Source organism: Pristiophorus japonicus, chromosome 20 (genome assembly GCF_044704955.1).
Source record: "Pristiophorus japonicus isolate sPriJap1 chromosome 20, sPriJap1.hap1, whole genome shotgun sequence".
Lineage (NCBI taxonomy): Eukaryota > Metazoa > Chordata > Chondrichthyes > Pristiophoridae > Pristiophorus > Pristiophorus japonicus.
Window position 1 is genome coordinate 93,750,095 of NC_091996.1, and position 21,767 is coordinate 93,771,861.

At 49.7% G+C, this 21,767-nt stretch overlaps 1 protein-coding gene across 2 annotated transcripts in view; it reads right to left on the reverse strand.

Moving 5' to 3' along the window:
- The window catches only part of LOC139232692 (disks large homolog 4), a 438,206-nt gene that overhangs the window by 392,742 nt on the left and 23,697 nt on the right, over positions 1-21,767 (reverse strand). For both annotated transcript variants that reach the window (XM_070863168.1, XM_070863167.1), the window contains exon 3: positions 21,490-21,563. In XM_070863168.1, coding sequence (XP_070719269.1) covers positions 21,490-21,563 — 74 coding nt within the window. The remainder of the gene's footprint in view (positions 1-21,489; positions 21,564-21,767) is intronic.

Below are 21,767 nucleotides of genomic sequence, written 5' to 3' on the forward strand. Positions count from 1 at the left end.
ACTCTGTCCCCTCTTCCAGGTCATCTATGTATATTGTAAACAGTTGTGGTCCCAGCACCGATCCCTGTGGCACACCACTAACCACCGATTTCCAACCCGAAAAGGACCCATTTATCCCGACTCTCTGCTTTCTGTTAGCCAGCCAATTCTCTATCCATGCTAATACATTTCCACTGACCCCGCGTATCTTTATCTTCTGCAGTAACCTTTTGTATGGCACCTTATCGAATGCCTTTTGAAAATCTAAATACACCACATCCATCGCTACACCCCTATCCACCATGCTCATTATATCCTCAAAGAATTCCAGTAAATTAGTTAAACATGATTTCCCCTTCATGAATCCATGCTGCGTCTGCTTGATTGCACTATTCCTATCTAGATGTCCCGCTATTTCTTCCTTAATGATAGTTTCAAGCATTTTCCCCACTACAGATGTTAAACTAACCGGCCTATAGTTACCTGCCTTTTGTCTGCCCCCTTTTTTAAACAGAGGCGTTACATTAGCTGCTTTCCAATCTGCTGGTACCTCCCCAGAGTCCAGAGAATTTTGGTAGATTATAACGAATGCATCTGCTATAACTTCCGCAATCTCTTTTAATACCCTGGGATGCATTTCATCAGGACCAGAGGACTTGTCTACCTTGAGTCCCATTAGCCTGTCCAGCACTACCCCCCTAGTGATAGTGATTGTCTCCAGGTCCTCCCTTCCCACATTCCTGTGACCAGCAATTTCTGGCATGGTTTCTGTGTCTTCCACTGTGAAGACCGAAGCAAAATAATTGTTTAAGGTCTCAGCCATTTCCACATTTCCCATTATTAAATCCCCCTTCTCGTCTTCTAAGGGACCAACATTTACTTTAGTCACTCTTTCCCGTTTTTTTTATCTGTAAAAGCTTTTATTATCCGTTTTTATGTTTTGCGCAAGTTTACCTTCGTAATCTATCTTTCCTTTCTTTATTGCTTTCTTAGTCATCCTTTGCTGTCGTTTAAAATTTTCCCAATCTTCTATTTTCCCACTAACCTTGGCTACCTTATACGCATTGGTTTTTAATTTGATACTCTTCTTAATTTCCTTGGTTATCCACGGCTGGTTATCCCTTCTCTTACCATCCTTCTTTTTCATTGGAATATATTTTTGTTGAGCACTATGAAAGAGCTCCTTAAAAGTCCTCCACTGTTTCTCAATTGTGCCACCGTTTAGTCTGTGTTTCCAGTCTACTTTAGCCAACTCTGCCCTCATCCCACTGTAGTCCCCTTTGTTTAAGCATAGTATGCTCGTTTGAGACACTACTTCCTCACCCTCAATCTGTATTACAAATTCAACCATACTGTGATCACTCATTCCGAGAGGATCTTTTACTAGGAGATCGTTTATTATTCCTGTCTCATTACATAGGACCAGATCTAAGATAGCTTGCTCCCATGTAGGTTCTGTAACATACTGTTCTAAGAAACAATCCCGTATGCATTCTATGAATTCCTCCTCCAGGCTACCCCGTGCGATTTGATTTGACCAATCGATATGTAGGTTAAAATTCCCCATGATTACTGCCGTTCCTTTTTCACATGCCTCCATTATTCCCTTGATTATTGCCTGCCCCACCGTGAAGTTATTATTTGGGGGCCTATAAACTGCGCCCACCAGTGACTTTTTCCCCTTACTATCTCGAATCTCCACCCACAATGATTCAACATTTTGTTCATTTGAGCCAATATCGTCTCTCACAACTGCCCTGATATCATCCTTTATTAACAGAGCTACCCCACCTCCTTTCCCTTCTTGTCTATCTTTCCGAATCGTCAGATACCCCTGTATGTTTAATTCCCAGTCTTGGCCACCCTGCAACCACGTTTCTGTAATGGTCACCAAATCATACCCATTTGTAATGATTTGTGCCGTCAACTCATTTATTTTATTTCGAATGCTGCGTGCGTTTAGGTAGAGTGTTTTAATACTAGTTTTTAAACCATGATTTTTAGTTTTGAACTCTCCTGCAGCCCCTTTACATTCAGTGGCCCTTTTTGTTTTTTGCCTTGGGTTTCTCTGCCCTCCACTTTTACTCTTGTCCTTTTTGTCTTTTGCTTTTGTCTCCTTTTTGTTTCCCTCTGTCTCCCTGCATGGTTCCCATCCCCCTGCCACATTAGTTTAACTCCTCCCCAACAGCACTAGCAAACACTCCCCCTACGACATTGGTTCCGGTCCTGCCTAGGTGCAGACCGTCCGGTTTGTACTGGTCCCACCTCCCCCAGAACATCGGGAACATTCTTCCTGCATCTAACCTGTCTAATCCCATCAGAATTTTATATGTTTCTATGAGATCCCCTTTCATTCTTCTAAATTCCAGTGAATATAAGCCTAGTCGATCCAGTCTTTCTTCATATGTCAGTCCTGCCATCCCGGGAATCAGTCTGGTGAACCTTCGCTGCACTCCCTCAATAGCAAGAATGTCCTTCCTCAGATTAGGAGACCAAAACTGTACACAATATGCAAGGTGTGACCTCACCAAGGCCCTGTACAACTGCAGTAAGACCTCCATGCTCCTATACTCAAATCCTCTCGCTATGAAGGCCAGCATGCCATTTGCCTTCTTCACCGCCTGCTGTACCTGCATGCCCACTTTCAATGACTGATGTACCATGACACCCAGGTCTCATTGCACCTCTCCTTTTCATAATCTGTCACCATTCAGATAATATTCTGCCTTCCTGTTTTTGCCACCAAAGTGGATAACCTCACATTTATCTACATTACACTGCATCTGCCATGCATTTGCCCACTCACCTAACCTGTCCAAGTCACCCTGCTGCCTTTTAGCATCTTCCTCACAGCTTACACTGCCACCCAACTTAGTGTCATCTGCAAACTTGGAGATATTATATTCAATTCCTTTGTTTAAATCATTAATGTATATTGTAAACAGCTGGGGTCCCAGCACTGAACCTTGCGATACCCCACTAGTCACTGCCTGTCATTCTGAAAAGGACCCGTTTATTCCTACTCTTTGCTTCCTGTCTGCCACCCTTTAGCTACTCTCCTCCTTTTTATATACTTGTAGAAGCTCTTACTGTCTGTTTTTATATTTCTTGCTAGTTTACTCTCAACCTATTTTCTCTCTATTATTATTTTTAGTCGTCCTTTGCTGGATTCTAAAGATTTCCTAATCCTCTGGCCTACCATTAATCTTCACAACATTGAATGCTTTTTCTTTCAATTTGATTCCATCCTTAACTTCCTTAGTTAGCCACAGATGGTTTATCCTTCTCATAAAGTCTTTCTTTTTCAATGGAATATCTTTTTGTTGAGAATTATGCAATATCTCTTTAAATGTCTGCCACTGCTTATCTACTGCCTGACCTTTTAATCTATTTTCCCAGTCCACTTTAGCCAACTCTGTCTTTATACCTTTCTAATTGCCTTTATAGGTTTAAGACACTAGGTTCAGACCAAAGTTTCTCGCGCTCAAACTGAATGTGAAATTTTATCATGCTATGATTTCTCTTCCCGAGAGGATCCTTCACTAGGAGATCATGAATTAATCCTGTCTCATTACACATTACTAGTTCGAAAATAGCCTGTTCCCTGGTTGGTTCCACAATGTATCGTTCTATGAAACCATCCCGAATATACTATCAACTCGTCCTCAAGGCTACCTTTGCCAATTTGATTTGTCCAATCAATATGAAGATTAAAATCACCCATGATTATTGCCGTGCCTTTCTTACAAGCCTCCATTATTTCTTGATTTATACTCTGTCCTACAGTGTAGCTACTGTTTGGGGGCCTATAGACTACTCTCACCAGTGACTTCTTCCCCGTGCTATTTCTAACCTTCACCCACCTCTACATCTTGATCTTCTAAGCCAAGATCATTTCTCACTGCTGTACTGATCTCTTCCTTTATTAACAGAGCTACTCCATCTCCTTTTCCTTTCTGCCTATCCTTTCGAAACGTCAAGTCCCCCTGAATATTCAGTTCCCAGCCTTGGCCACCTTGCAACCACATCTCTGGAATGGCTCTCAGATCATACCCATTTATTTTTATTTGTGCCATCAACTCATCTATCTTGTTCTGAATGCTGCATGCATTACCGTTTTTCCCTACACTGACCCTATTTGTGCACTCTTACGGTTGTACGCTCTGTCCCTTCCTGTCACATCCTGGTCATCGTTCCCCCTATCGCTACTCTATTTTATTTCCTGGCCCTTTCTCTTCAACTTTCTAAATTTCCCCTCACCTGATCCCTTCCCAGTTAGGAGACGCAGTAAGGCACGGCAAGGTTTGTGACGCACTCTGTAATGGTATGTTTGGAAAAGTGATGTTGGTAGAAGGATAAATATTGGCCCAGGACACCGGGGAGCACTCCCTTGCCCTTGTTCGAAGTAGTGGCTGGGGGATCTTTTACCCACCAGAGATCCACCAGAGATGGTAGGCTCATGCAAAAGACTTGCAATCCCCCGATTTTCATCGCTCCACCACCGGTGGCCGTGCCTTCAGTTGCTGGGCCCCAAGCTCTGGAACTCCCTCCCTAAACCGCTCCGCCTCTCTTTCCTCCTTGAAGTTGCTCCTTCAAACCTACCTCTTTGACCTGTCCTAATATCCCCTTACGTGGCACGGTGTCAAATTTATCTTTGCAACTGCTCCTCTTTCTTATGTCGCACAATGCCAATCACAAATTCGTACATTTCTCTTCATAAAGTCAGACTTTCTTTGCACATCAAGATAAAGGATATTCATCATCATAGGCAGTCCCTCGAAACGAGGATGACTTGCTTCCACGCCAAAAAAAGGTCGAGTTCACAGGTGTTTCAATGAAGGACCCGAACTACATCCTGAAGGGTGGAAGAAGCCTGTGCATGAATTTTTTTAACGTGGGGTGGCCGTTGCACACCAGCCACCACATGGGCTTGACAGAGCTAGGTCTTGGTCTAGTGGCGAGGATTACACAAGACGAGGAGATCAGCTCTGCTGCACGGACCGACTGTGCACACACACATATCGCAGTGTGGGCTGGGCCGTGCTGCCCCTGGGCCCCCGGCCCCGAACTCACGTCTCTCCTGGCCCTGATCACAATGCAGGGTGCCATTGACTGCACCCACATCGCTTTGCAGGCACTGCATCACAATCCTGAGGTCTTCCATAACCGAAAAGGCTACCACTAATGCACAGCTCCCTCTACACTGTCCCAAACACTCCCAGGGCAGGTACGGCACGGGGTTAGATACAGAGTAAAGCTCCCTCTACACTGTCCCATCAAACACTCCCAGGGCAGGTACAGCACGGGGTTAGATACAGAGTAAAGCTCCCTCTACACTGTCCCATCAAACACTCCCAAGGCAGGTACGACACGGGGTTAGATACAGAGTAAAGTTCTCTCTACACTGTCCCATCAAACACTCCCAGGGCAGGTACAGTACGGGGTTAGATACAGAGTAAAGGGTTTTGTTTTTAAGTTGAAAAACCTGGGTTAAGGCTCAAGACCTTTCATGTTTCTATGTTTCTATTCCTGAGATGAAGGGGTTGACTTATGAAGAATGGTTGGGCCTGTACTCACTGGAGTTTAGAAGAATGAGAGTGATCTTATTGAAACGTATAAGATTCTGAGGGGGCTGGACAGGGTGGATGCAGAGAGGATGTTTCCCCTCGTGGGGGAATCTAGAACTAGGAGGCATAGTTTCAGAATAAGGGGCTGCCCATTTAAAACAGAGGTGAGAAGGTATTTCTTCTTGTGAATCTGTGTAATTCTCTGCCCCAGAAAGCTGTGGAGGCTGGGTCATTGAATATAGTTAAGGCGGAGATAGACAGATTTTTGAACGATAAGGGAGTCAAGGATTATGGGGAGCGGACAGGGAAGAGGAGTTGAGGCCAAGATCAGATCAGCCATGATCTTATTGAATGGCGGAGCAGGCTCAAGGGGCCGTATGGCCGACTCCTGCTCCTATATCTTATGTTTGTGTGTCTGATAATGGAGTTGTTGACCAATCACAGCGAACGATCGCCATCAATGAGTCGACAACAGACGCAGACTCGAGGCGAGGAAAGCCTCCAGTGGGGGAGCGTTTTGGGAACCATCATCATCATAGGCAGTCCCTCGGAATCAAGGAAGACTTGCTTCCACTCTTAACATGAGACCTTAAGTGGCTGAACAGTCCAATATGTGAACCACAGTCTCTGTCACAGGAGGGACAGAAAGTCGTTGAGGGAAAGGGAGGGTGGGACTGGTTTGCCGCACGCTCTTTCCGCTGCCTGCGCTTGGTTTCTGCATGCTCTCGGCGACGAGACTCGAGGTGTTCAGCGCCCTCCCGGATGCACTTAGGGCGGTCTGTGGCCAGGGACTCCCAGGTGTCGGTGGAGTTGTTACACACATGTCCAAAGTCTCCTGTTCCTCCCGAGCTCGCGATTCTCCCCACACATCACGGCTCAAATTACTCAGAGACTGGATACCAAAATGATATTTCCTGAAAGAAATCTGTCGAATTAGTACTTGAATGGCCTACTCCTGCTCCTATTTCTTATATTCTTAGGTTCTTAAGGGATGGATATAGCACTCTGTCGATTTCCATTCCCTTGGGGACGTAATGGATCGAACCTCCCGCCCCACTCTACATTAATGTGCACAATCCCTGATGTCATCAGCGGATCAGTTCATTTCCAAAAGAAGGTGGAAACCAATCGATGGATGGTGCAAATGCAGCACTGGGAATATTTTAACCCTCATCTCTAAATGAAGGATGCATTTCCAGTCTGAAACGCACAAGAACTTTAAGATTCTGTTCCCCAGGTATTATTTTTTTTTAAAACAAGTTTCCCCTCAACTAATTCCACTCCCATTTTTTTTTTGATTTGAAGTGCCCTCCTTCCAGAGTACAAAACCACAGTTGCAGTTCCCCTTCCGTGTTGAGCCACTGGAAGTGCTTCCAAGAACTAATTAAAAGACTATTCTGCAATCTTTACTGGAGCTGCAGCCAGATTAACGATTGAACTCCAGGGCTTAATAAAAGATTTAATTAAGCAACACTGATAAACGACATCAATCTTGCAATATGAGCTTCCCTACTCTGCCCCCAACGCTGAGGTTTATCAATGCACTTAATCTTTTCCACCAGTGCTGATGCTAAGCGTAAAAGGCTGTTTTTTGCCCCTCGTACAGTCTTTGTTCTTCTTCGGTTCTCCCCACCCACTCCCCGAAGCCTTTGTCTCGTTCAGGACAATGACCCGGGCTCCCTGCCCTTCCAGCCACCCACTTGCTGTCGAGTCATGGATCGGGTTTGAGAGGGGGAATCTCCAAAGGGGTCACCGCCCTAGTGTGTCAGCTGTGGCATAGTGGGTCGTCCTCTTGCCTCGGAGTCAGAAAGGTCGTGGGTTCGAGCCCCCACTCTGGAGACTTGAGCCCCATAACCCAGGCCAACACTTCCTGAGGGAGAGTTGCACTGTCGAAGGGGCAGTACTGAGGGAGCGCCGCACTGTCCAAGGGGCAGTACTGAGGGAGCGCCGCACTGTCGGAGGGGCGGTACTGAGGGAGCGCTGCACTGTCCGAGGGGCCGCACTGAGGGAGCACCGCACTGTCCGAGGGGCCGCACTGAGGGAGCACCGCACTGTCCGAGGGGCAGTACTGAGGGAGCGCAGCACTGTCCGAGGGGCCGCACTGAGGGAGTGCCGCACTGTCCGAGGGGCGGTACTGAGGGAGCGCCGCACTGTCGGAGGGGCGGTACTGAGGGAGCGCCGCACTGTCGGAGGGGCGGTACTGAGGGAGCGCCGCACTGTCCGAGGGGCGGTACTGAAGGAGCGCCGCACTGTCCGAGGGGCGGCACTGAGGGAGCGCCACACTGTCCGAGGGGCGGTACTGAGGGAGCGCTGCACTGTCCGAGGGGCGGCACTGAGGGAGCGCCGCACTGTCAGACAGGCAGTACTGAGGGAGCGCCGCACTGTCGGAGGGGGAGTACTGAGGGAGCGCCGCACTTTCGGAGGGGGAATACTGAGGGAGTGCCGTACTGTCAGAGGTGCCGTCTTTCGGATGTGACGTTAAACCGAGGCCCCGTCTGCTCTCTCAAGCGGACGTAAAAGATCCCGTGGCATGATTTCGAAGAAGAGCAGAGGAGACATCCCTGGTGTCGTGGCCAATATTTATCCCTAAATAAACCTCTCAAAAAAAACCCAGATGATCTGGGTCATTATCACATTGCTGTCTGTGGGAGCTTGTTGTGCATAAATTGGCTGCCGCGTTTCCCATGTTACAACAGTGACTACACTCTAAAAGTACTTAATTGGTTGTGAAAGGCGCTATATAAATGCAAGTCTTTCTTTGTAGATGGTGTCTTCTGCTAAACTTTGGGGCAGATAAAGAAAGACTTGCATTTCTGCAGTGCCTTTCATGACACCTTCCATCACTTTGCTGATGATCGAGTGTAGACTGATGGGGCAGTAATTGGCTGAGTGGGAGCAGCTCTGAGATAATTCTTGGCCTTTGTGCAAGGGTACAGCGATGCACTCCTGGTCCCTTCGGCCGGAGGGCCTGGCCCAACGACGCGCTCCAGGTCCCTTCAGCCGGCCGGTCTGGCCCAGCCTCGCACTCCGGGTCTCTTAAACTAGCCAGCCAGCCGGCCCAGCCCAACGACGGGCTGCACCTGCCCTAGGGCCCTGCCAAAAGCTGCTCTACCTGAATCTGTGTAGGGGCAGACTCGGACATCAGCGAGGGGAGTAACCTACTACTGGCTTACATTTTAGACTTTTAATTGACTTTTAAACTTTTAATCAACTTGAGAAACTTTTAAAAATAATTTGGGAGGCTGACAGTGCAGTGCTCCCTCAGTACTACCCCTCCGACAGTGCAGCGCTCCCCCAGTACTGCCCCTCCGACAGTGCGGCGCTCCCTCAGTACTGCCCCTCCGACAGTGCGGCGCTCCCCCAGTACTGCCCCTCCGACAGTGCGGCGCTCCCCCAGTACTGCCCCTCCGACAGTGCGGCGCTCCCTCAGTACTGTCCCTCCGACAGTGCGGCGCTCCCTCAGTACTGCCCCTCCGACAGTGCGGCGTTCCCTCAGCACTGCCCCTCCGACAGTGTGGCAGTCCCTCAGCACTGCCCCTCCGACAGTGCAGCGCTCCCCCAGTACTGGCCCTCCGAAAGTGTGGCGCTCCCTCAGTACTGCCCCTCCGACAGTGGCTCCACCGTGGCTAACAAGGGAAATTAGGGATAGTGTTAAATCCAAGGAAGAGGCATATAAATTGGTCTGAAAAAGCAGCAAACCTGAGGACTGGGAGAAATTTAGAATTCAGCAGAGGTGGACAAAGGGTTAAATTAGATGGGGGGGAAAGAGAGTATGAGAGGAAGCTTGCTGGGAACATAAAAACTGACTGCAAAAGCTTCAATAGATATGTGAAGAGAAAAAGATTAGTGAAGACAAACGTAGGTCCCTTGCAGTCAGATTCGGGTGAATTTCTAATGGGGAACAAAGAAATGGCAGACCAATTGAACAAATACTTTGGTTCTGTCTTCGGAAGGAAGATACAAATAATCTTCCGGAAATACTAGGGGACCAAGGATCTAGTGAGAAGGAGGAACTGAAGGAAATCCTTATTAGTTAGGAAGTTGTGTTAGGGTAGTTGATGGGATTGAAGGCTGATAAATCCCCAGGGCCTGATAGTTTGTATCCCAGAGTACTTAAGGAAGTGGCCCTAGAAATAGTGGATGCATTGGTGATCATTTTCCAACAGTCTATCGACTCTGGATCAGTTCCTATGGACTGGAGGGGAGCTAATGTAACAGCACTTTTTAAAAAAGGAGGGAGAGAGAAAATGGGGAATTATAGACTGGTTAGCCTGACATCGGTAGTGGGGAAAATGTTGGAATCAATTATTAAAGATGAAACAGCAGCTCATTTGGAAAGCAGTGATCGGTCCAAGTCAGCATGGATTTATAAAAGGGAAATCATGCTTGACAAATCTTCTGGAATTTTTTGAGGATATTACTAATAGAGAGGACAAGGGACAACCAGTGGATGTGGTGTATTTGGACTTTCAAAAGGCTTTTGACAAGGTCCCACACAAGAGATTGGTGTGCAAAATTAAAGCACATGGTATTGGGGGAAATGTACTGACGTGGAGAGAGAACTGGTTGGCAGACAGGAAGCAGAGAGTTGGGATAAATGGGTCCTTTTCAAAATGGCAAGCAGTGACTAGTGGGGTGCCACAGGGCTCAGTGCTGGGACCCCAGTTATTTACAAAATGCATCAATGATTTAGATGAAGGAAGTGAGTGTAATATCTCCAAGTTTGCAGATGACATTAAGCTGGATGGCTGTGTGAGCTGTGAGGAGGATGCTAAGAGGCTGCAGGGTGACTTGGACAGGTCAGGTGAGTGGGCAAATACATGGCAGATGCAGTATAATGTGGATAAATGTGAGGTTATCCACTTTGGTGGCAAAAACATGAAGGCAGAATATTATCTGAATGGTGACAGATTAGGAAAAGGGGAGGTGCAATGAGACCTGGGTGTCATGGTACATCAGTCATTGAAAGTTGGCATGCAGGTACAGCAGGCAGTGAAGAAGGCAAATGGCATGTTGGCCTTCATAGCTAGAGGATGTGAATATAGGAGCAGTGAGGTCTTTCTGCAGTTGTACAGGGCCTTGGTGAGGTCAAACCTGGAATATTGTGTTCAGTTTTGGCCTCCTAATCTGAGGAAGGACGTTCTTGCTATTGAGGGAGTGCAGCGAAGGTTCACCAGACTGATTCCTGGGATGGCAGGACTGACATATGAGGAGAGACTGGATCGACTGGGCCTGTATTCACTGGAGTTTAGAAGAATGAGAGGGGATCCCATAGAAGAATGTAAAATTCTGACGGTACTGCACAGGTTAGATGCAGGAAGAATGTTCCCGATGTTGGGGAAGTCCAGAACCAGGGGTCACAGTCTAAGGATAAGGGGTAAGCCATTTAGAACTGAGATGAGGAGAAACGTCTTCACTCAGAGAATTGTGAACCTGTAAAATTCTCTACCACAGAAAGTTGTTGAGGTCAGTTCGTTAGATATATTCAAGAAGGAGTTAGATATGGCCCTTACGGCTAAAGGGATCAAGGGGTATGGAGGGAAAGCAGAAAAGGGGTACTGAAGTAAATGATCAGCCATGATTTTATTGAATGGTGGTGCAGGCTCGAAGGGCCGAATGGCCTACTCATGCACCTATTTTCTATGTTTCTATGATAGTGCGGCGCTCCCTCAGTGCTGCCCCTCCGACAGTGCGGCGCTCCCTCAGTACTGCCTCTCCGACAGTGCGGCGCTCCCTCAGTACCGCCCCTCCGACAGTGCGGCGCTCCCTCAGTACCGCCCCTCCGACAGTGCGCCGCTCCCTCAGCACCGCCCCTCCGACATCGCAGTACGGCGCTCTCTCAGTACTGCCCCTCCGACAGTGCGGCGCTGCCTCGGCACTGCACTGGGAGTGACAACCTAGATTTTTTTTGTGCTCAACTCTCTGGGGTGAGACTTGTACCTTCGACCTTCGGACTCGGATGCGAGGGAGAGAGCGGGCCACTGAGCCGCGGCTGAGCTAGCCGTCAAGGTACGGGTCCCTGCCTCCGATGGGTTTTGGCGAATGCTGTTTTGGAGAACGGGAGAGAGAGCAGGGTGGCACGTGGTTGTGACCCTTTCCAAGGTCAGCCGGCTGACTGAATGCTCGCTGCCTGCCCTCCCACCTGAAGGCTGTTCACTCGGCCGTGTCGCGGGCATTAATCACCAACCTGCGGACAGAGGCACCACTTAAAGCATTATGCCGCGCCGCGTGGAGCCAACCCCAGGAATGAAGGATGATAAAGGCCGGGTGTGTGTAAGTGTGCGGGATGGTGATTAGAACCTTTAAAGGGCTTTGTCATACTCTGATGAATCATCAGCTCCTGTACCAGCACTTTTCTTGTTTTATTATTGACTAATTACGCACGCTGTGAACATCACGACTATAACACCGACCCTGCTCAGAAACAACTGGCAGAGTACAAAAATCAAAGACTTGAATTTGCATAGCGCCTTTCACCACCGCAGGATGTCCCAAACTGTGTCACAGCCAATCAAGCACCTCTTTATTTGAAGTCTAGTCACTGGTGTAACGTAGGAAACGCGGCAGCCTATTTGCGCACAGCAAGCTCCCACAAACAGCCATCTGATAACTGACCAAATCATCTGTAATTTTAGTTGTAATAGAGTTCCCTCTAGTGGATTACTGCAGTAATGCAACTACTTATGTAAATAATAAAGGATCATGTGCCAATGTCACATGATGACACTTTCTGTGTAGAGCCACCTTGTGTGTGATGTCGTCAGAATATATCCCACTGGCGATGAGGCTGGGATTTCTGGATTCACTAGCTGATTGAGGGATAAATATTGGCTCAGGCCACCCGGGAGAACTAACCTGCTCTTCTTTCGAAATTCTGGGCGTGGGATCTTTTACATACATCGGAGAGGGACAGGGCCTCAGTTTAACGTCTAATCCGATGACGGTACCTCCGACAGTGCAGCGCTCCCTCAGTACTGCCCCTCCGACAGTGCGGCACTCCCTCAGTACTGCCCCTCCGACAATGCAGCGCTCCCTCAGTACTGCCCCTCCGACAGTACGGGGCTCCCTCAGTACCGCCCCTCCGACAGTGCGGCGTTCCCTCAGTACCGCCTCTCCGACAGTGCGGCGCTCCCTCAGTACCGCCTCTCCGACAGTGCGGCGTTCCCTCAGTATCGCCCCTCCGACAGTGCGGCGCTCCCTCAGTACTGCCCCTCCGACAGTGCGGGGCTCCCTCAGTACCGCCCCTCCGACAGTGCGGCGCTCCCTCAGTACCGCCCCTCCGACAGTGCGGCACTCCCTCAGTACTGCCCCTCCGACAGTGCGGCGCTCCCTCAGTACTGCCTCTCCGACAGTGCGGGGCTCCCTCAGAACTGCACTGGGAGTGTTGGCCTTGGTTATGGGCCTCAAGTCTCTGGATTGGCTCAAATCACGACCTTCTGACTCCGAGGCAAGAGAAAGTGCTTCCCACTGAGCCATGGCTGGCACCTAATTTGGTGCCCATTGCTGGGCTAGGTAAAGTAAATCACACCACGTCTACTGGTGTGCATTTCGAGACAGGTTGCTAGCTGTTCATCTTCACTCCCTGCGCCGTAATAACAACTTGTATTTATATAGAGTCTTTAATGCAGTGAGGTGTCGCAAGGCGCTTCACAGGAGTATTATGGGATAAAAATTTGACATTGAGCTACATAACTAGAAATTAGCGCAGGCTTGGTCAATGAGGTCGGTTTTAAGGAGCATCGTGAAGGAGGAAAGAGAGGGGGAGAGGCGGAGAGGTGTAGGGAGGGAGTTCCAGAGCTTGGGGCCCAGGCAACAGAAGGCACGGCCACCAATGGTGGAGCAATTATAATCAAGGATGCTCAGGAGGGCAGAATTAGAGGAGTGCAGATATCTCGGGGGGTTGTGGGGCTGGAGGAGATTACAGAGATAGGGAGGGGCGAGGGCCATGGAGGGATTTGAACACAAGGATGAGAATTTTGAAATGGAGGCGTTGCTTAACCGGGAGCCAATGTAGGTCAGCGAGCACAGGGGGTGATGGGTGAGTGGGACTCTGTGCTAGTTAGGACATGGGGCAGCGAGCACAGGGAGCGATGGGTGAGCGGGACTCGGTGCGAGTTAGGACACGGGGCAGCGAGCACAGGGGGTGATGGGTGAGCGGGACTCAGTGCGAGTTAGGACACAGGTCAGCGGGCACAGGGAGCGATGGGTGAGCGGGACTCGGTGCGAGTTAGGACACGGGGCAGCGAGCACGGCGGGTGATGGGTGAGCGGGACTCGGTGCAAGTTAGGACATGGGGCAGCCGAGTTTTGGATCTCCTCTAGTTTACGTAGGGTAGAATATGGGAGGCCAGCCAGGAGCATGTTGGAAGTCAAGTCTGGAGGTAACAAAGGCACGGATGAGGGTTTCAGCAGCGGATGAGCTGAGGCAGGGGCGGAAACGGGCGATGTTACGGAGGTGGAAATAGGCGGTCTTAGTTGTACCGGTCGAAAGCTCATTTGGGCGTTAATTATGGCACCAAGATAGCGAACAAGAGAATAGAAATGGAGCGGGTTCGCTGAAGAGTGGGCAACGCACTCCCCCAGATCACCGCGTGCGTGTCGAAGGTTGGCAGCTGTGTGCCGACTGATACAATCCAGGGCCGGAGCACTCAGAGATCTCCCGCTGAGTGGGGAGGTGCAAAAGCAATCCTGAAAGAGGCAGTGTGCAGCACAGTAGCCGAGAACACCTCGGGGACTGTCCAGGGTAATGGCCGTGACTAATGCAATCTGCAGTGCCGGGCCGTCAGGCCCAGCAGGGACTCCGTGAAGAGACCAGTGGCTTCACTGAATGCAAAGGAAAGCAACAGCTCCCATTTCTATAGCGCCTTTCACTCCCTCAGAACGTCCCAAAGCGCCTCACAGCCAATGAAGCACTTTTTATTTTGAAGTGCAGTCACTGTTGTAATGTGGGAAACGCGGCAGCCAATTTGTGCACAGCAAGCTCCCACACACAGCAATGTGATAATGACTCAGATTATCCGTTTTTTGTGATGTTGATTGAGGGATAAATATTGGGCCCAGGACACCGGGGAGAACTCCCCTGCTCTTCTTCGAAATAGAAATCTTTTGCATCCACCTGAGAGCCGACGGGGCCTCGGTTTAACGCCTCATCCGACAGATGATTGCAGCGCTCTCTCAATATTACACCGAGAGTGTCAGCCTGGATTATGAAACTTAAGTCTCTGGAGTGGGACGTGAACAGAGGCGAGAATACTACCAACTGTCCTGGAGCCAATATTTATCCCTCAATGAACATCACAAAAGCAGATTATCTGGGCCATTATCACATTGCTGTGTGTGGGAGCTTGCTGTGCGCAAGTTGGCTGCCGCGTTTCCCACATTACAACAGTGACCACACTCCAAAAGTACTTCACTGGTCCTCAGGGTGTGAACAGAGCTATAGAAATGCAAGTCCGTTTTCAATGTCAAAGAATTTATCTAAACTCATATTGCCCTGCACTGGTGTGACTCTGTTGGTCAACAGCCGCTGAACAGGTCTGCGGGTAGAATTTCCCAGGGGTCAGCGGGCACGATCGGTGGCGGGTCAGGTGGGGAAATGGATTTTACATAAGAACATAAGAAATAGGAGCTGGAGGAGGCCATTCAGCCCCTCGAGTCTGCTCCGCCATTCAATGAGATCAGGGCTGATCTGATCATGGACTCAGCTCCACTTCCCTGCCCGCTGCCCATAACCCTTATTGCTCAAAAGTCTGTCTATCTCCGCCTTAAATATATTCAATAACCCAGCCTCCAAAGTTCTCTAGGGCAGAGAATTCCACAGATTTACAACCCTCAGAGAAGAAATTCCACCTCATCTCAGTTTTAAATGGGCGGCCCCTTATTCTGAGACTATGCCTTCTAGTTTCCCCTATGAGTGGAGAATATCCTCTCTGCGTCCACCTTATCGAGACCACTCATGATCTTATAGTTTCGATAAGATCTCCTCTCATCCTTCTGAACTCCAATGAGTACAGGCCCAACCTATCTTTAAAAGTCAACCTCCTCATCCCAGGAATCAACCGAGTGAACCTTCTCTGAACAGCCTCCAATGCAAGTATATCCTTCCTTAAATGCGGAGACCAAAACTGTATGCAGTACTCCAGGTGTGGCCTCACCAATACCCTGTACAGTTGGAGCAGGACTTCCCTGCTTTTATACTCTATCCCCCTTGCAATAAAGGCCAACATTCCATTTGCTTTCCTGATTATTTGCTGTACCTGCATACTAACTTTGTGTGTTTCATGCACAAGTACCCCAAGGTCCCTCTGTCTTGCAGCACTTTGCAATTTTTCTCCACTTAAATTATAATTTGCTTTTCTATTTTTTCTGCCAAAGTGGATAACCTCACATTTTCCCACATTATACTTCATCTGCCAAATGTTTGCCCACTCACTCAGCCTGTCTATATTCCTTTGCAGATTCTTTGTGTCCTCCTCACAATTTGCTTTCCCACCTCTCTTTGTATCATCAGCAAACTTGGCTACATTACACTCGGTCCCTTCATCCAAGTCATTAATATAGATCCTCCCTGCATCTACCCTGTGAAGTCGTGTAATCATTTTATATGTTTCAATGAGATCACCTCTCATTCTTCTAAACACTAGAGAATATCGGCCCAGTCTGCTCAATCTCTCCTCATAGGACAATCCCCCCATCCCAAGAATCAGTCTGGTGAACTTTCGTTGCACTCCCTCTGTCATGTATTCAACCAGCATTGTAACCCATGTATAAACTGACCTAAGTTGTACACCGTGAGAACACTGACCACTAGGTGGGAGACACTCCTAACCTAGACCTTCAGGTATAAAAGGGGAAGCTCCACCCACCTTCATCACTTGAGTGCTAAGGAATAAAGGACAGGTCACAGACTGACCTCCTCTCAAGCATGGGCCTCGTGTGCATTTATACTGTGTAGTAAGGACGTATCAATGGCGACAAAAAACTGGGATTTAAACCACGCGAGCATGGCCACTAGCAGAACAGACGAGAGGTACTGTGTTAAGGAATGGTTGGGACAGAGATTCAACATTGTTAAAGCAGCACACAGTTCTCCAGGCAGACAAGGGCAGTCAGGCATGCCCCAACATGTAGTCGAACCCAGAGGGGGAGTTCGACAGAGACAATGGCAAGCTGAACAGCGATTCACGCCATTGCAAGGGACAATGCGGCCAGTAATGGGGCCATCAACACCTGTTAATGGTGCACTCAAGGACAATAACAGGGGCAGTCAGGGACGATCGACTGGCAAGGGACCTTTTGTTTCAAACCGCAACTCATGCTGGAAGCGTGGAGGCATACATTCAGCCGGAGTTTGCAGAGATGAGCAAAATACCTGCAGAAATTGCAGAAATGGACACTGGGGGAAATCGCTGGAAGCTGAAGTTCAGCGAGTGCACGTATACAGTTCATACACCAGGACGCCACCGATAATGATGAAAGTGCTCCTCAATGGCATCCCAGTATCAATGGAGTTAGACACGGGTGACAGCCAGTCCCTGATGGGTATCAAACAGTTCGAAAAGTTGTGGGCATCCAAGGCCAGGAGGCCAAAATTATCGCCGATTGACGCACAGCTACAGACTTACACAAAGCAGATCATTCCGGTGCTAGGCAGCGCCACGGTAGTCGTGACCCACAAAGATTCGGAGAACAGGTTGCCATTCTGGATTGTCCCGGGGGACGGTCCCGCACTGCTGGGGAGGAGTTGGCTTGCTGTCATGAACTGGAAATGGGGCGATGTCAATGCAACTTCCTCTGTGGAGCGAGTATCATGCTCACAGGTCCTGGACAAATTTGACTCATTATTTCAACCCGGCATTGGCACTTTCATGGGGGCCAAGGTAGTGATTCACATAAACCCGGAAGCCAGACCAGGACACCACAAGGCCAGAGCGGTGCCGTACGTGATGCGGGAAAAGATAGAAGGCGAATTGGACCGCCTGTTGAGGGAAGGCATCATCTCGCCAGTCGAATTCAGTGACTGGGCGAGACGGTGCTCAAGGCGGATGGGACGGTCAGGATATGTGGTGATTACGAGGCCACCATCAATCGGGTGTCACTCCAAGACCTGCTACCGAGAGCGGAGGACCTCTTTGCGACGCTATCCGGTGGCAAACTTTTTTCAAAATTGGACCTGACCTCAGCTTACATGACCTAGGAGCTGGCGAGTGAGTCGAAGAAGCTGACCACCATCACGACACACAAGGGGTCGTTTGAGTACAACAGATGTCTGTTTGGGATTCACTCGGCCGCCGCGATCTTCCAACGAAATATAGAAAGCCTCCTCAAGTCGATTCCAGGGACGGTGGTTTTTCACGATGACATCCTCATCACGGGTTACGATACTGAAGAACACCTCCACAACCTGGAGGAGGTGCTACGCAGACTGGACCGGGTAGGGCTGCGACTGAAAAAGGCGAAGTGCGTCTTCCTAGCTCCAGAGGTAGAATTCCTGGGGATGAGGGTAGCAGCAGACGGGATCAGCCCTACTGCATCCAAGATGGAAGCGATCCAGAGAGCACCCAGACCCCGTAACACGACGGAGCTGCGTTCGTTCCTGGGGCTCCTGAACTATTTTGGTAACTTTCTTCCCAAATTGAGCACGCTGCTAGAGCTGCTGCACGTGCTCCTATGCAAAGGTCGCGAATGGGTCTGGGGGGACAGCCAGGAAAGGGCTTTTAATAGAGCACGCAATTTGTTATGTTCCAACAATCTGTTAACGCTATATGACCCATGTAAGAAACTTGTGTTAACGTGCGATGCGTCGTCCTATGGTGTCGGGTGTGTGTTACAGCATGTCAATGCCAAGGGTCAGTTACAGCCGGTAGCTTATGCCTCCAGGAGTCTGTCCCAGGCAGAAAGGGGCTACGGGATGGAAGAAAAGGAGGCGCTCGCATGTGTATATGCGATAAAGAAAATGCACCAGTACCTGTTTGGCAGGAAATTTGAGCTGGAGACAGATCACAAACCCCTAACGTCCCTTTTGGCCGACAACAAGGCCATTAATGCAAACGCATCGGCCCGCATACAGAGGTGGGCACTCACGTTAGCTGCCTATGACTACACAATTCGGCACAGACCGGGCACCGAAAACTGCGCCGATGCACTCAGCAGGCTCCCACTAGCCACCACTGAGGGGGCTACCGAGCATGCTGCTGAGATGGTCATGGCTGTTGAAGCTTTCGGAAGCGAAGGCTCATCCGTGACAGCCCGTCAGATTAAAGTCTGGACAAATAGAGACCCGCTATTGTCTCTAGTCAAGAAATGTGTCCTGAATGGGGACTGGGCAGCCACGTACAGGGCATGCCCTGAGAAATTTAAACCATTTCACAGGCGCAAGGATGAACTCTCGATTCAGGCCGATTGCCTACTGTGGGGAAACCGCGTAGTCATGCCCCAGATGGGCAGAGAGGTGTTCATCAGAGAACTCCACAATGGGCACCCGGGCATTGTCACGATGAAGGCAATTGCCAGGTCACACGTTTGGTGGCCAGGGATAGACGCAGATCTGGAACTTTGTGTTCGCAGGTGCAACACGTGTGCCCAGCTGGGCCACACGCCCAGGGAAGCCCCCCTTAGCCCCTGGCCATGGCTCGCCAAGCCTTGGTCACACATCCATGTGGACTACGCAGGTTCTTTCATGGGGAAAATGTTTTTGGTTGTAGTAGACGCCTACTCCAAATGGATCGAGTGTTACATTTTAAATTCAAGCACATCCTCTGCCACGGTAGAAAGTCTACGGGCAATGTTCGCCGCCCACGGTCTACCGGACATCTTGGTCAGCGACAATGGCCTGTGCTTCACAAGCACTGAATTCCAGGACTTCATGGCAGGCAGAACGAACAGTGCAGATAATCAAACAGGGGATGCTCAGATTCCAAGGGGGTTCCCTACAAACCCGCTTATGACGCCTCCTGTTGGCCAATAGATCCCGACCACACTCGCTCACAGGGGTTCCACCCGCAGAGCTACTAATGAAAAGGACGCTCAAAACCCGATTATCCCTTATACACCCCACCATGAAAGAAATTGTCGAGAGCAGGCGCCAGTCACAATATCACTACCATGTCAGGAATGCGAGGGTGCGATGTATTGATGTAAATGATCCTGTTTTTGTCCTCAACTACGCTGCAGGGCCCAAATGGCTCGCAGGCACTGTGGTTGCCAAAGAGGGAAATAGGATTCTGGTAGTTAAACTTACCAATGGACAAATCTGCCGCAAACATGTGGATCAAACAAAAAGGAGGTTCAGCCACCCCATAGAAGAAGCAGAGGGAGAACACGATATAGAGTTCGCTCCACCACAGGTGACCGAACACCGGAACCAAAGGGAGGAGAGCCCAGTCACTGTGGGCAGTCCGGACAGGCCTGAGGCACTGCAAACAGCAGACACTCAGGCCAGCGCCCAACAACCGGAGCCCCAACTCAGGCGCTCTACAAGGGAGCGTAAACCACCAGAGAGACTCAACCTGTGATCCCAATAAGACTTTGGGGGGGGGAGGTGATGTCATGTATTCAACCAGCATTGTAACCCTGACCTAAACTGACCTAAGTTGTACACCGTGAGAACACTGACCACTAGGTGGGAGACACTCCTAACCTGGACCTTCAGGTACAAAAGGGGAAGCTCCACCCACCTTCATCACTTGAGTGCTAAGGAATAAAGGACAGGTCACAGATTGACCTTCTCTCAAGCATGGGCCTCGTGTGCATTTATACTGTGTAGTAAGGACGTATCACCCTCAATGGCAAATATATCCTTCCTTAGGTAAAGAGACCAAAACTGTGCTCAGTACTCCAGGTGTGGTCTCACCAGGGCCATATATAACCTGCAGGTCGGGGCTAGAAAAAGAGCTGAAGCATGCCACTGCAGCTTCCAACGCGAGCTGACACACATGTGCGACGGCTTCGAGGTGGGCGGCTGGATGGCGTCATCAGGACCCAGATCACCGTTTGGAGCGTGGGCAGGAACTCTGGTACAGCAGAGGAACGGGAAGGCCGTGGCGGACTTGCGCCGAGTGATTGGGGCGGAGGAGCAATGAGGGATCGTGGCTGAGATTTAGTGAGTGATCGTGACGGAGGTGCGGCGGGAGATTGTGGCGGAGGAGCGGTGAGGGATCATGGTGGAGGCGCGGCGAGTATTTTTGCGGCGGAGGAGCAGTGAGTGATCGTGGCGGAGTTGCGGCGAATGTTTGTGGCGGAGGAGCAGAGGGAGATCGTGGCGGAGATGCGACAAATGAGGGTACGGGGCCCAGAAGAGCCGAGGGCCCAGGAGCAGCAGAGCAGATATGTGCGCGCACTAGGTCCGTGCAGCAGAGCAGGTCTCCAGTTGTCCTGGTCCAACCCTTGCCACTGGACCAAGGCCTCGGTTTGTCAAGCCCGTGTGGTGGCTGGTGTGCAACAGCCACCACACGTTAAAAAAATCCACCCACAGGCATCTTCCACCCCCTCAATTGGAGTTCAGGACTGGAACATCGAGTCCTTCATTGAAACATCTGTGAACTCATGTGAAATCCTGGTTCGAGGGACCACCTACAAGGATGTAATTGCAGTAAGACGTCTTTACTCTTATACTCAAATCCTCTTGTAACAAAGACCAACATAGCCTTTGCTTTCTTAATTGCTTGCTGTACCTGCATGTAAACTTTCAGTGATTCGTGTACAAGGACACCCAGGTCCCTCCGAACACCAACATTTCCCGATCTCTCACCAGATAAAAAATCTTCTGCTTTTCTATTTTTCCTATCAAAAGTGGGTAACTTCACACATTTATCCGCATTATATTCCAGTTGCCATGTCCGTGCCCATCCAGTGCCACTGATAACCAAGGGCCCAAGCTCTGACCCCGAGACCCGCCACACCCACCAGACCATCGAGCACATCGATACAAAGCTGTGATTTCCTACCTTGAGGGGCACTTTCTTGGAGCAGTGCTGGGCCGGTTGGCTCTCCAATGACACTTCGTAGAACTGCTGAATATCTGTTGGCGAAGATACAAGGTAATAAGCATCAACAAATACTCTCACCCGGACACCGCTGCTGATTCGATCCAACGTGGGTCTGGAATTGAACCTTTCCACGAATGGACACTTATCTCAATATCGAAGCTTTACTCTGTATCTAACCCCGTGTTGTACCTGCCTTGGGAGTGTTTGATGGGACAATGAAGAGGGGGCTTTACTCT